Source organism: Hyaena hyaena, unplaced genomic scaffold (genome assembly GCF_003009895.1).
Source record: "Hyaena hyaena isolate Hyena2069 unplaced genomic scaffold, ASM300989v1 scaffold_113, whole genome shotgun sequence".
NCBI lineage: Eukaryota > Metazoa > Chordata > Mammalia > Carnivora > Hyaenidae > Hyaena > Hyaena hyaena.
This window is the reverse complement of record NW_024080745.1, coordinates 1,561,524-1,577,300: the sequence shown is the minus strand read 5'-3', so window position 1 is coordinate 1,577,300 and position 15,777 is coordinate 1,561,524. Positions and strand designations below refer to the sequence as shown.

Sequence of the window (15,777 nt, the reverse complement as noted above, 5' to 3'; positions counted from 1 at the left end):
TGTCTCAGTGAAAACTAAAAATTGGTATGTGATGGGTTAATTGTATGGAAAATATTGTCAATTGTGTACATTCACTCAGGTCTTTAAAAGAATTAGGTTTGGGCAGCAAAAGTTTAAATTAGATTTATATATTTTATACTTGTTCTTCCTGCTGCCACACACACACACACACACACACACACACACACACACACACACAATTTAGTCACCAAATTCAATTAATTCTTCCTTCTTGCCCCCTTTATCAATCCTTTGCCTCTTAACTGGTTTCTTTACCCTCAGTTTCTTAATCTTAATATGCAGTTAGAGTTAATCTTCTGAAACAAAGTTGACTGTGCCACCTTCAGTAGCTAACAGGATACACAGCCCTTTTGAATGGCATATAAAGTTTACTACCTGCCATTCCACAGATTTCATACCTTCCTCTGCTCTACCTGTAACACATTGCTCATTGTTTTCCAAGCATACTTTGTGATGCTACACCCGTATAACATTTTATATGCTATTCCTTATACCTAGAAAGGCTTCATGTCACAAACACCTTTTTTTAAAGGGGGTTTCAGGGGTTTTTTCTCTGAAGACGAGTCAGTCATTGACTACTGGATTTTAGGTACTTGCAGCTAAGCCTTTTAAGGCAGTTTAAGCCAGATGACCTCCACCTAGGTATCTGTAAAGAAATAATTTAAAAAAACCCACAAAAAACGAAAGAAAGAATTCTGTTAGGAAAACACTATTTTCTTGGTACCAAATACTGTTCAAGGCACTGAAGCACCTTCTCTTCTGGAAGATTCTTACACTGTATACCCTACTACCAAAAAGTGTTCTCATTTCTACTGATGTTTTTGGGGAAGCAATTAATGGCCTATAGTAATTTCAGTTTCTAATTATCAACAGGTAAAAGAACTTAAACATTCAAACAAACTAGAAATAACAGACATCAAACTGGAGGCAGCAAGAGCTAAGAGTGAGCTAGAAAGAGAAAGGAATAAGATTCAAAGTGAACTGGATGGTAATATATGATTTCCCATGCTTTTTACTATTATATTTATATATAAACTCAAATTATTAAAATAGATCAAACTGAATTTTTATTTCCAGATTTTCAGCCTAACTGAATTTTAGTCTTAGAGCACATATGGATTGTTTTTATTTATGTTGAATGTTCATTTTGTGATCTGGCTTTTAAAAACTTCACTCTTATGTTTATGTCATTTATTTGATTAATACTTAAACGAGACTTTACAAATGGGAATCCATACTTTCTGGGTTTATAATTTTGAATCTATTTAGATCATGTGATTATTAGTCCCGGACCATTTTGAGTCTAAAGAATGTAAGGAAGATAGGTGGGTCCCAGGCCCAGTCTATTTTTTATGTAGATAGCAGGCTTGTTATTGAGACTACTTTAGCCTAGGATTATTTTTAAGCTCCACTTTAGTCTTAGAATGTCCTTCTCCATGATTCCTCAAAATTATACTATTTCTGACTTTTTTTCCCCTGAATTTTCTTAAAAGGTGTTTAAATAAGCTACCTTTGGCCTATAACTGTCTTCAAGTTGGTCTTTATGTGAACTGGCATCTATAGTTGCAGACATAGCTTATGATGAATTAGTGTTTTCATCATTTATTTCTACTTGATGTTGATTCATGGATTTCCATAGGGTTATGGAGTAACTTTTCTTAGGAACTTAAAGAGTTTATGATTTAGTTCTGCATTCTTTTTAAACTTCAGTTAGATATGAATTTGCTTCAGTTATTCTTTGTGCAAGATACTTGCCATATCAATACAAGGAAAATTTGTGAATTCATTGGATAAACTTGAAAGTTTCTTTAAAAAAATTTTTTTTAATATTTATTTTTATTTTTCAGAGAGAGAAATTGACAGAGTGAGAGCGGGGGCTGGGTAGAGAGAGAGGGAGACAGAATCCAAAGCAGGCTCCAGGCTCTGAGCTCTTAGCACAGAGCCTGATATGGAACTTGAACCCATGAACCGTGAGATCATGCCCTGAGCTGAAGTCAGACGCCTAACTGACTTGAGTCACCCAGGTGCCCCTAAACTTGAAAGTTTCTAATTTATATTTCTACCAGAAATCTAACAGTTCTGTTAGAATGATAGGTTTTGAAGGTTTCTGTGATTTTATACTACTTCCAGCCAGCTTTATGATGATACTGTCTGTGGGGCTAAGGTTACAGAATCCTTTTAGAAGTAGAGTATTATATATCTCTTTGGATATCATCTCGGTTGTCCCCAGCTCTCAAGAGTCAAGTGAGTAAATATATATAGTCTTTTATTAAAGTGCTTGTGTGTGTATACTAAGTTAAATAATGACAGGGTAGTTAGCTCTGAGTTTTAGGCTGTTTCATAAGGTTTATCAATAAAGGTTTAAAGATCTTTGAGAATGTATATCCAGACTTACTTTCTGTGCTCTTTTAATTGTCTTAATCAGTTTATGGATGCTTGCTGTTAGGACTTTTCATCTTAATAACATTGAATGCAGTATATCTTTTTCCTTAAAAAAAATGTTAGGGTTACAGTCAGACAATGAAGTTCTCAAGTCAGCTGTTGAACACCACAAAACACTCCTAGTAGAAAAGGATCGTGAATTAATACGTAAAGTACAAGCTGCCAAGGAAGAAGGTTATCAAAAACTTGTGATATTACAAGATGAAAAGTAAGTACTTAATTACCTTATTTTGTGTTCAGTCTCCTTGCATATGAAAACATTTTGCTGTCATATCATTGTTATTGTAGTTCTTGTAACATAATTATCATCTGTTGTTTTAGGCTAGAACTTGAGAACAGATTAGTGGATTTAGAGAAAATGAAAGTGGAACATGATGTCTGGAGACAATCTGAAAAGGATCAGTGTGAAGAGAAGTTGCGGGCTTCACAGATGGCAGAAGAGTCGGCCAGAAGGGAACTTCAGAGTATTAGGTTATATATACATATTTATATTTTAAACTTCATTTTGAAATAAATTCAGAGCTCACAAAACATTGTAAGAGTCATACAGAGGATTCCCATATGATTTCATGGATATCTCCAAAACTGACATCTTACATAACCATATTATAATAATCAAAACTAAGATATTAACATCAGCATAATCAGGAAATAAAGTAAATACTACTCTTATTCAGCTTATTCAGATTTTACCAATTGTCCCTTTGGTATTCTCTTTCTTGTCTAAGATCCAATCCAGAATCACACATTGCCTTTACTTTTAGAGTGCTAGCCAGTTATATTGTAGATCACCCCTCAATATGAGTTTGTCTTAAATTTTTTATGACTGAATTCAGGTCATAATATTTTTAGCAAAAATAATACCAAATTTGAAGTCATGTGTCCTCAGTGCATTATATCGGGAGGTATATTATTTGTTCCCTAGTGGGGATGTTAACTTTGACCACTTGGTTAAGGTGATGTCTGCCAGATTTTTCCATTATAAAGTGACTAGTTTTTCCTCTTTGTGATATATAATTATTTATGGGGAAGTACCTTGAGATTATGTAGATTTTCTCATCATACTTTCATATAATATATTCTTCCACTAATTTCAGCGCCCATGGGCCAAATCTGAGACCATTTGAGCAGTGAAATAAGTTATAATAAAAGATTATAATCCATAGGATAAAATAAAAATCTATGCATCCAAATGATAATAATGTATAATTAAAAATTTTTTTTTAATTTTTATTTTAGAGAGAGGGAGCGCAAGCAGGGAGGGGTAGAGGGAATCCCAAACAGGCTCCACACTTAGCTCAGAGCCTGACTCTGGGCTCAATCCCACAACCAGATCATGATCCAAACCGAAATCAAGAGTTGGATGCTCAGCCAACTGAGCCACCCAGGCGCTCCTAATGTATAATATTTAGAGAGAAGAAAAGCTTTTTTCAGGAGAATTCCAACTAATAAATGTAGAGTGAATAATGGAAATAGGAAAACATCATTTGGCAAACACAACAATAGTAATGATAGGTACAGTGTTGTAGATTTTCAAAAGTTTTCAGCATTTCTGAAGATAATCATGATTTTTCCTCTTACATTATTAATATGTATTAATGGATTTTGTAATCTTGAACCAACCTTAACTTCTAGAATAATTATCTGTTTATTCCATAGAAAATAACCTGTTAAAGCTCTCTTTCTCTATTGGGATCAGTTTTAATAATCAGTGTTTCATAAGAAATTATTTATTTATTTCATCTTTGTTTTCAGATTTATCTGCATAGAGGTCTGCAAAATCATTTTTATTTTTTAATTTCTTTTGTTTCAATGCTTACCTTCCCTTGGCCATTTCTTATTTTGTATTTGTCCTTTTTTCCTCTCTTTATAAGTCAGCTAGTGCTTTGTTGGTTTTATTCTTTTTACTGTGACAAAATATACATAACAGAATTCACTGTTTTAATTATTTTTAAGCATATAGTTCAGTATTTTTTTAAACTAGGAATTTGATTTATGGAGTCGACTGTGTTTCTATTTCCTACCTTATTAATTTCTGCTTTCTTCTTGATTCTATGGGGTTTTTTGCCATTAAAAATTTTTATAGTTATATTAGTGTTTAATATACATAAAATAAAATTCACCCATTTAAATAATGTACAGCTTGATGCCTTTCGGTAGTTTTATAAAGTTATGTAATCACCACAGTAAAAACATAGAACAGTTCCATCACCCTTAAAGTTTCCCCATGTCTCTTTTCAGTTGACCTCTCTGCTGATTCCCAGCTTTAGACATTCCCTGGTTTATCCATGTTGTTGCATATAGCAATAGTTGATCACTTTCTATTGCTGATTGATATTTCACTTTATGGATGTAATGTGATTTGTTTATTCTTTTTCCTTTTGATGGACAGGTATTTGGATTGTTATTAGTTTGGGGCTATTATGAATAATGCTACTGTGAACATTAATGTACAAGTCTTTGGGCATATGTTTGTCGCTTGGTTAAATATCTGGAATGACTTTGCTGAGTGATGACACATAGCGGTATTGTTTTATAACATATAGCAATACTGTTTTACAAAGTAGTTATGCTATTTTTCATTTCTAGTAGCAACATATGAGAGTTCCCCCATGACAGTTCCATTTGTTTAACACATCTTAACTGACATTTGTTATTGTTAATCTTTTTAATTTAACTCTAGTGGATGTGTACTAAGACATCACTGTGGTCTTAAATTGATTTTCCTCAATGGCTAGAGATGTTTATTTGGCATCTTGTAATGTGGATTTTTGATGTGTTTGTTCGGATATTACCCCTTTTTAAAATTGGGGAGTTATCTTCATATATCTTCATATAACTCAAATAACAGCTCTTTATTTGGCATACAAGTCCTTTGTCAGAAACATGTTTGACAGTCTCTGTTTTGCTTTGCTCATATTGTGTCTACTAAAGACAGTTTTTTTATTTTGATGAAGTCCATTTTATCATTTTTTTCTTGTTTGTGTTTTTTGTGTGTTCTGTTTAAGAAAGCTTTGCATAATCTTGTGTCACAAAGATTTCTCATATGTTTTCTTCTAAAAGATTAATATTTTGTGTCTAACACTTAGGTTTTACGGTCCAATTCATGTTAATTTTTCTGTAGTGTGAGGTGATGGTGGACATTCCTTTTTAACTTCCACTTGTTCTAGCATAATTTGTTGAAAACTGTCTTTTCTCCTATTGAATTCTTTTGGTACCTTTGTTGAAAATCAGTTGACCATATAAATGTGTCTGTTTCTGGACTCTGTCTTATTACATTGTTCTGTTTGTCCATCTTGACATGAATATCACACTGTCTTGACTACTGTGGCCATATCATAAGTGTGATTCAGGTATTGCAAGTCCTCTCTGCCGTGTTCTTTTTTGTCAAGATTGTTTTGGCTCTTCTAGGTCTTTTCCCTTTCCATATAAATTTTAAAGTTAGCGTGTCATCTTTTTCAAAATGACTTGTTACGATTTTGATTAGGATTACAATGAATCTGTAGCTCAATTTGAGGAGAGTTGTCATGTCAACAATATGGTCTGTCCAGTCCATGAATATGGTATGTCTTCTCATTTAATTATATCATCTTTAATTTTTGTCTTCAGAGTTTTATAGTTTTAATTGAATATGTCATGCATATCTTGTGTTACATTTTATTCCTTAGCATTTTTATGTGATTATAAATGCGAGTGTATTTTTTTAAAATTTCACTTTCTAATCATTCATTGCTTGCATATAAAAATATAGTTAGTGGACATTTATATATTGACCTTGAATCCCGTGATCTCACTAAAGTCAGGTATTTTCTACTAACTGTTTTGTAGATCTTAGAATTTTCTAGGACCATGTTGTATACCTTATGCTTTCTTTAATTTACTGTGGTCATTTTTTTCTTAAATTTTGAGTTCAGAATTTAACTCAACAAGTGTTTGTTCTTTCATTTTTATTGGTAAAGTGTTTCCTATGAGCTTTTTCTTATCCCTGCTTTAAAAATATTCTATAGATTATGATATGTAGAGTTTTAATTATCATTATTTTTTTAAGAATTTCTAGTTCAATGTGTATTTTCCTTCTCACCCAAAAATTAATAGATGTATGAATAGAAGGTGGAATTGTTTAATATGAGGTGAAATTAATAGTTAGCTAGGGCTGTCAGTAAAATACGACAGATAGGGTGGTTTCAGCAATAGAAGTTTGGTCTGCTAGACTCTAGAAGTTTGGACTCTAGAAGTTTCATATCTCAAGGTGTTGGCAGATTTGGTTTTTCCTGAGGCCTCTTTTATTGGCTTATAGATGGTTACTTTCTTGCTCTGTCCTTATACGGCCTTTCCTCCGTGTGCATGTTTCTAGTACCTCTCCCTCTTCTTATGAGGACACCAGTCTTCGTGATTAGGACCCACCCAGATAGCCTTATTTAACCCTAGTTACCTCTTTAAAGGTCCTGTTTCCAAGTACAATCACATTCCAAAGTACTGTAGTTGAGACTTCAGCATAACCAATTTTGGGGAGACACAGTTAAGTCTGTACAGAGGTTTTTGGATTTCCAGGTAGCAGGGCTTTTTGTTTATTTATTTTGTTAATTTCTAGTTTTACTGCATTGAAATCAGAGAGTATTGTTTCTTTTATTTCTACTTTATAGAATGCTCTAATGTTTTCTTTGTGACCTAATCTATTAAGGCCAGGGCTAGGGTTAAGCAAGTGAGATAACCAAGTGAAAATTTTAAGGACACAGTCTTATATGTCAACACTAAACACGCAGGATCTCTGTAGTGAGTCTTTTTAAATTCCACACTTCACTTTGCACCTGTAATACAGCATCAGTTTTTGTTACTTGTTACACAAGAACTAGAAAGTGTTCAATTATAAGGGTAAGTCTCCCGTTACTTGTATGTTTCTGTGACTCCTTGCATTTCTTGTAGCTTTCTTCAAAAAAGTGATTGCTGTATTATTTGGTATGTAGATGATTATAACAGTTACATCTTAATTGTGATTATGGTTTATAGCATTTAAAAGTGCTTTTCTTTTTGTCATTTAATGTCATTTGCCTGAAGTCCACTTTGATATCATTACTCCTGTTTCCTTCCTTCCTTCCTTCCTTCCTTCCTTCCGTCCGTCCGTCCGTCCGTCCTTCCTTCCTTCCTTCCTTCCTTCCTTTCTTTTCTTTCTTTCTTTCTTTCTTTCTTTCTTTCTTTCTTTCTTTCTTTCTTTCTTTCTCTCTTTCTTTCTCTCTTTCTTTCTCTCTTTCTTTCTCTCTTTCTCTCTTTCTCTCTTTCTCTCTTTCTCTCTTTCTTTCTCTCTCTCTCTCTCTTCCTCCCTCCCTCCTTCCCTTCCCCTCTCTCTCTCTTTCTAGATTTTATTTTTAAGTAATCTCTACACCTACCATGGGGCTCAAACCCACAACCCTGAGACTGATTTGCATGCACCACCAACCGAGCCAGTCAGGCACCCCTCATTACTCCTATTTTCTTATTATTTCCATTTGCCTGGTGTGCCTTTATTCATCCCCTTACTTTTAGTCTTTCGGAATCATTTCATTTTTTAAATGTGTCTTGTATGTGTAGCATATAGTTGGGTCTTCCTATGGAGCCAAATTAGAGGTCTTTTTATTTTAATGTATGAATTAAGTTCAGTCACATGCACTGGGCCCATGCTCACTGCAAAGACTTTGAGGCAGGAGCATGAGTGTTCACTTGCCAGGATTTAGAAATATTTTCCTCTTTTTACATTTTGCATTTAAAAATGTTGAAATTTGGGCACTTTCTGTCTCCAGTTATGGAAAGGATGTGGTTTTGTGTGGCTTTATGTGTTCTCTTTCCTTTTATGTATTATTTTGCAGGACATATGGATAGCACAGAACTATATATCTGCTGTTATCTTCAGCTACCTAGAAGTCCCTATATCTGCTTTTAAAATTTCTAAAATCTTAAATGACTTCTTAATTACATAGATTAAAGTTGAGAGGCTTTTAAAAATCATGTTCATTAAGGTGTAGGTTATGTTTTGGGACAAGAAGTGTTTTTTTAATTAAAATAAATTTAAATTAAAATTCCAGTATAGTTAACATACAGTGTTATATTATTCTCATTACTTAGGAAAGAATTACCTCAGGCATAAATATATGTATTATTTACTCCTGTCACATTTTACAAATGATTAATTTAAATGTTGGCTGTAGCGATTCTAGAATCATAAATCTGTAATGGATTTTGAGAGCCAATTTTGACCTATTCTTTGCTCTTAGGTGAGTAAATTGCTTTTTAAACTGTTCTAGACAGGTAAGGTGGTTTTTGGTTGTTTTTTTTATTTTCTTGACAGTCTCTAGAAAGAAGAGAGACACTCTTCCTAGGAAAAAACCCCACCTTAATGTTTATCCCATTATGGCCCCACCATTTAACTAGTTAGGATCTTTTCTGTGAGAATTGAAGCCTGTTTCCTCTGGTTTGACTTCTATTGACATAGTGATAAATGCTGAGCAAACTTATTACTTAAAGATCATAATGAACTTGGCCCTTAGTTGTTGGGGTTTTTTTTTTCCCCTATATAAAACAACATTCATTTCTTTAGCATTTCTTTAATAGAAATTGTTTACTGTCCCATTAGTCACTTTGATATTTTTTTTTTAATTTCCCTTCAGTTTCTCCAGTTTATTTATAATGTATAATTGACCCTTGCTTGTTTTAAAATAGGGACATAATAACCAACATAGAATATAGCAGAAAGAGTAATTTGCAGAATTTACGTGACTTTTTTTTAATGGTCTACAATTGTGTTTTTCCTATGGCAGTTCTGATTTTCTGATTTATAAGTCCAGCTACATAAACCAGGTCTATTTTGGTCATTTATTAAATAATCATAATTGCAGCTTGTCTTATTTAGAATTTGTGATAAGTCGCAAATTTAAAAAAAATGTCTAAATGTTCATTTATTTTTGAGAAACTGAGACAGAGTGCGAGTAGGGGAGGGTTAGAGAGAGGGGGCAAACGGAAGATCCAAAGTTGTCTGTGTGCTGACAGAGAGCCCAATGTAGGGCTCAAATCCACCAACCGCAGAATCATGATCTGATCCCAAATCAGACACTTAACTGACCAAGCCAGCCAGTTGCCCCACAAATTAAATTCTTTCCCTGTAGAGAAAAAGGTTTTGCTAAGGAACTGAAAAGTCTAAATCGTTTAAAGCAAAAGTATCCATTTATTAACAAATAACAAATATCTGTTCTGATTAGGATTAACCACTGCTTTCGCAGATGCTTTAAATTATTAATTACATACTAGTCTCTTATCCTCATGAAAGTGGTTTCTTCTTCACTAGACTAAACAACAAAATGTAGTCTATATTTCAGAAGGTTACCCTACCCCACAATGAGTTTGTAAAAATTATTTAATATTTTTAAAAGGATTTTAAATAAGAAAGTATCTAGTCAACTTTTGGTTATGACAGCACGCAACTCCAGCTAACTCAAGTGAAGAAAAGGTCTTTACTAGTGGACATAAATTGTGGAAACAGCAGGGTTTGTGCTGGTCTCATGAACACCTGGATCTAGAAACTTAAATGTGACCAGATGACTTCTTCCTTCCTTTCACCTCCCTTCTCTTCTAACTCGTTTCTCTCTTTCTGCTTTCTGTGTGAGGCCAGGATTTTATTTTTAAGATCAATGAATACAAGGTTTTTACTTAATGATTTTAAGTTAGAAAAATCAAGAAAAGAGATTGGGCCTGGTTCACATATCTATCCCTGAGCCCATCACTATGGCCAGGGGGATAAGGTACTCTGATTCAGCCTACGTTTTATGCCTATTTCAGAGTAGTGGTGGTGGGAGGGTATGTGCAGTATGTTATCAGAAGTGAGGGTGGGGTGTGTTGGGGAAATAGGAGCAATTACTAGTTCAGGGAAAGGGAATTTGATTATTTAAGGTAATCCTATAGTGATTCCCTTATCTTTTGCATTGCTTAAAGCCAGCCTTCTGTTTTACATTTGTGGCTTTCTAATTTTTCAGAAATATTAAAAAACAACAACCCTATCTCTTACTTTATATACCTCCTTTCTATTTATACTCTAGATGAATTATCTGTCACGTATCATCTTAGGGGGAAGCGAGGGACTTATACTTGGCCAGTTGGACAAGTTCTATTCCAGAATATGAACTGCAAAGTAAGTGATAGAAGAATATGTGGCAGCATTTGATGGACCAGACACTTCTTATGGTTTGTCCTTGCTGGTGATTCTCATCAATTATTTTAGCCTGGTTCCGATTCTCTAGTTTCCTGTTGATTCAATGAGTCTCCTGTCTTTCTAGGAAAGTCTCTTTTTGCTAATAATGACCAGAGTCCATTTCCAATGCTCACAAGCAAGAACCTTAACTTTCATTGGGTTTATATAAGAACTGCTTTGCTCAGGAAACTTGTTCTAGAATCTTTGACAAATAGAGAAATCACAAACACAACTTTTCTTGCTTTCCCGATCTATGGCTTTCCCTTGATAATGGAGGCTGACATCAAATGAAGCCCAGAAGTTACACTAAAACTTTTGTACCTAATATGGTATTACTAGTCACATATAGCTATTTAAATCCAATTTTAAGTTAATTAAAATTATGGACAACTGGGTGGCTCATTCGGTTAAGTGTCTGACTCTTGATTTTGGCTCAGGTCAGTTCAGGAGTTTAAGCTCTGCGTTGGGTTGCGCCAACAATGTAGAGCCTGCCTGGGATTGTCTGTCTTCCTCCCTCCCTCTACTCCTCTCTCACTCGCTCAGTCTCTCTAAAATAAATAAACATATAAAAAATAAAATTTAAAAAATTAAAAATTTAGTTCTTTAGATGCACTATTTGAAATACGCAGTAGCCACATGTAGCTAGTGGCTATCATTGGATGATACAAATTATAGAACATTTCCATCATTAAAAAACTTAATCAGTGCTATTGAACTGTAAATACCTTAGGGATAGGGAGTCTGTCTTTGTTATTCTCTGGTGTATCTACAACTTTTAGGACTAGGCTTAGCATTTGTAGGTGCTCAGTAAATATTTGTTGAATGTTGAAATGACATACATGAGCTGCCTGCCACAGAAAGTCTAGGCAATAATCATCATAATTAGCTACCTGTTCTTTGAAGAAAATTTGGAATGACTCCATCTCACTGTTATTCCTATTGTTTCTATTTAAACTTCTCTACAGCTCCATTCTCTGTTGTACCTTGGCCCTGTGGTCTGTCTACAATTTCTGCTTCCAAGATCTCATAGTTTCTCATTCAACACCTTATTCATCCTTCATTTTTTGATACATTCTCATGGCCAATCCATTAAATCTCTCCTTTCAGCAATTTTTGCTGTAGCCTCTGAAATATATTCTATTCTATATATACATACATACGCACACACACACAAACACACACTACATTTTTTTTTTCAGTCTCCACATTTTAAAAACATATGCCCTCACTAAGACCTGGCTTTGTCCTGGCAAACCTTTTAAGTGGGATTATTCTTCCTTCGTCTGCCCTTCAACTAGGGACTAAGAAGGGAAAGCCATATTTGTGAACCCCACTTTTGCTTCCAGACAGTTGTCTGATTAACCGGGTTAAAATGGTTTTGCTTTTGGTATTCATTGCATCCATCTTATCCCTATTTATTTCTCTGTCAGTGAAAGGTGTTCCTGTTTAGCTCAATTTGTTTCTATTTTCTATCCTTCATCATTGTTCTTTGTGACTACATCATTCATGTTGTTGACCCACCTTAGCCTTATAGTTTAGCTTAACTCTTATATTCTTTATCTTTATTCAACTTTAGCTGCCCCTACACTTAGCCATTTTTTGGACCTTGTCATCCCTTAGAACTGATCATTTCAAATACATATTTTTTTCCTCTTATCCACTTCAATCTCACTGAAGACATAAAAATTTGATACTCAGATTGATGGCAAATTTAGTTCTTGTACTTTTTATTTCTTCCAGTCTGTTAATCTGGCTCCCTTGTTTCCCATTCAGCTTGAAATACATTTGTCCATTGTTCACCTGTGCTCTCACTTGTACCTGAGCAAAAGCTAGATGTAGATTCTTTAAACTTCTCACTATCTGAGAATTTCTGTATCCTCATCTGTTCTCTCCTCCCTTTCTATTTTAATGAAGGTATTCATTCTCCCTCTACTTCTCAAGTGTTCTGATTCCCACCTCTTTTGTTTCCTCTAGAGTCTTGCTTCATTGATTATCTTCTTCATCTATGTCTTTAATTTCTTTACCTCAGAATCTTATTTTGCCTTCAAGGTCCAGCTCAGACTGCATTTCTCTTATGTAGCCTTCATTGATATCCTACTGAAAGTTAGTTAATAGCACTTTCTTCTGTACTTTTTAGTTCTGCTTTAAGACTTGCTTTCTTTTGATTTATTGTGACCTACCTTAAATATTCAAAACCTTTTCATCAAAAGAAATACTATACTTTATTCCTAAGTCTGCAGCATTTTGAAATAATTTGCATTGAACGCTTTCGTTACTGAGATTAAGACCATTGAATTTATTTTGATGCCCTAATCATCTCTATTAATTTTTATTTATGTTAAATTCCATTATCCCTTACAATCCTAACTGTAATTATCTTAAATTGTGGACTAATTTTCTTCTTAAAAAAATGTCATATCAGTTGTAGATTCTAACCCTGTACAGCTCTAGTAAAGTGAACTGAAGAAAACTTTGTCACTTCTTACAGTCTACCATAATGGTGTTCTTACTTTTCATGTTTAAAAGATAGTCAAATACTCTTTACCATATTTTCTTTGGCTTCATTTTTTTTTTGTAGGGCATTGTTTCCTTTCATATCCATGTAACTTATTTAGAAAGCATTCAGACCACATTGCTTTCTTAACCGGATCTTGTTTCTTACTGACTTACCAAGTATATTCAAAATCTTGACCAGAGCTAAGATTTACTTGGGACCTAACTTTTTAACTCTGGACCTGAGCTAGGACCCACAGTGTTTACTCAACTCTGTTTCTGTCTTCATGATTTTTAGAAAGAAACCTCTATGAACTCTGTGACCTAGAAGCACCAAGTTAATGACATCCATAAACATTTAAGGGTGAAATGCAGAGAAGGTTTGAGAGAGTAAAAATGTAGCTGGAATTATGAAACAAGAGTATGACTGGTACTGTTAAAGGAGCAGAGTAAGAGCAAGACTCCCCTTTAGATCTGTTGTTTGTGGCTTTTGTATGTAAATATCTCAGGAAGCATTGGGTCTACGGTTTCTTCCATGTCATATTGTGCAGTCACCTTACACATTTAAATGTCTAATCCGGGGTTTGGATTGGTTCATTAAGTCCATCAACAAACATTTGTTGAATTCTTATTAACGTTTAAAGCACAGCCCTAGGCTCTTGAGAATGTTGTCTTTCCAATAAGCAGTTCTACCTGAGTTGATAAGATATGCTAATAATGCCAAACTGTAAATAATAAGTGACAAATGAATTATATTTGAGGTGTTTGCGGGATTTAAAAAAGGGAGCCATTGAGGGCATATCCTATCACACATTGGCATATCCTATTAGCATAAAGTCTGTCTCATGAGGTTAGTCATTTGGTTACCAGAAATGCTCCACATTTTAAGGTTCTGGTTAAAAATATATCATTCCTTTTGAAAGGACACACATTGTTTAAGCATTCATCTTTTTTTTTTTTTTTTTTTTTTTATAATCTAAAGGATTTTTTTTTTTTTTGCAGTAGAGCCACTTTTATTTATTTATTTATTTATTTTTACAAATAGTTTATTGTCAAATTAGTTTCTACATAACACTCAGTGCTCATCCCCAAAGTGTCCTCCTCCATGCCCATCCCCCCCTCCCCCCCACATCCATCAGTCCTCAGTTTTTGTCAGCATTCAAGAGTCTCTCATGGTTTGCCTCTCTCCCTTTCCCCCACCATTTCCGCCCTTCTTCTCCCCCTTGTTCTGCCAGCTGGTCCTGGAGGGGGCTGAGCAAACGTAAGCATTCATCTTAAGGATGAAAGCTCATAATGTATTTTATAGAATACACTATGGTGTCCTGTACAAGATAGTTTTCTTTTAAAATTTGAACTTAAAATCAATAAAATTGCAAGATAATGAAGTAGGATAACACTTACTTGGGTTAAAGGACTGGGTTCTATCTTCATTTGGCTACTTGGTAGCTATGTGATTTGGTCCTGAGCTTCAATCTCTTTATCTCTAAAAGTGAAATAATAAGATGAATTTGTTTACTTTCATGGAATTATTGTGAGAAATTACTACAGTTAAAAACAGGGAGACCTAATAGGCATTAGAGATACATTTAGGAGCTCCAGGTCTGGTAGAGTGAAAGTGAAGTGGCAGTGTGGGTGAAAGCATTGTGTAAGCTGTGTGGTCATAGACACGGCTTTGCCTGCACTAGACCACTTTCTGATGCCTTAGTGACACATTATGCACTCTTCCACCAAAGGCTATTTGTTCAGTTTGTTGCCTTTGTTTATCAAAATCCTACTTATCAGATTTACATCTCCATGTATGTAGGCTGTCGTCTTCCTAGACCTACTTGATTTCTCATCTTCTCTGTGCCAGTAGTTTGTAGATTTTTCCATAGCAAAAGCAGAAATTTGTTATATCTTAGTTATATGTGAACACACTTAGCTGCCTGAAGTCAAAATCTTTATTGTTTTATCTGCAACTTAACAAGTACAATGCCTGGTGTCAATAAGGGTACTCTAAAATGATTGTCTAATTCATTGAAATATTTGGACTATGATTTCTTGATAATGTATTTTGTTGGATTGTGATTTTTAGATTAAAACTTCAACAACAAATTGTGAATATTGAAAATGCAGAGAAAGAAAAACATGAAAATGCTGAGCTGAAACAGGTACGATTTTAGCAAACATTTTGCTTTTATTTTTTCAAGTGCTTCTTTAAATCTGTATTTTGAATGTGTATATGTGTAAGTTTTGATTTTTTTTTATTGAAGTATAATTAACATAATGTTCAGTTAGTTTCAGGTGTACAGTGTGATCATTCAACAGTTCTGTACATTACTCAGTGCTCATCACGAGAAGTATACTCTTAATCCTCTTTATTTGTTTCACCCATCTCCCCTCTGGCAACTACCAATTTGTTTTCTGTATTTAAGAGTCTGGTTTTCTCTGTTTTTCTTTATTTTATTTCTTAAATTCCACATATGAGTGAAATCATATGGTATTTGTCTTTCTCTGACTTATTTCACTTAGCCTTATATCCTCCAGATCCATCCATGTTGTTGCAAATGGCAAGATTTTATTCTTTTTTATGGTTGAGTAATAGGCCATCATGTGTATATACCACATCT

At 34.2% G+C, this 15,777-nt stretch overlaps 1 protein-coding gene across 7 annotated transcripts in view; it reads left to right on the top strand.

Annotated features, from left to right (window-relative positions):
• CEP83 (centrosomal protein 83) overlaps nt 1-15,777 on the top strand; it is a 152,023-nt gene that overhangs the window by 112,516 nt on the left and 23,730 nt on the right. For 6 of the 7 annotated variants that reach the window (XR_005529160.1, XR_005529159.1, XM_039236629.1 and 3 more), the window contains 4 exons: nt 895-1,009; nt 2,527-2,671; nt 2,785-2,934; nt 15,243-15,318. Coding sequence is in view for 5 of the 7 variants with exons in the window: in XM_039236629.1 (XP_039092560.1) it covers nt 895-1,009; nt 2,527-2,671; nt 2,785-2,934; nt 15,243-15,318 (486 nt within the window). In the remaining 2 variants the exon portion in view is untranslated. Of the gene's footprint in view, nt 1-894; nt 1,021-2,526; nt 2,672-2,784; nt 2,935-15,242; nt 15,319-15,777 lie in introns of those variants that run through there. The other variant, XM_039236633.1, reaches the window with a different exon arrangement.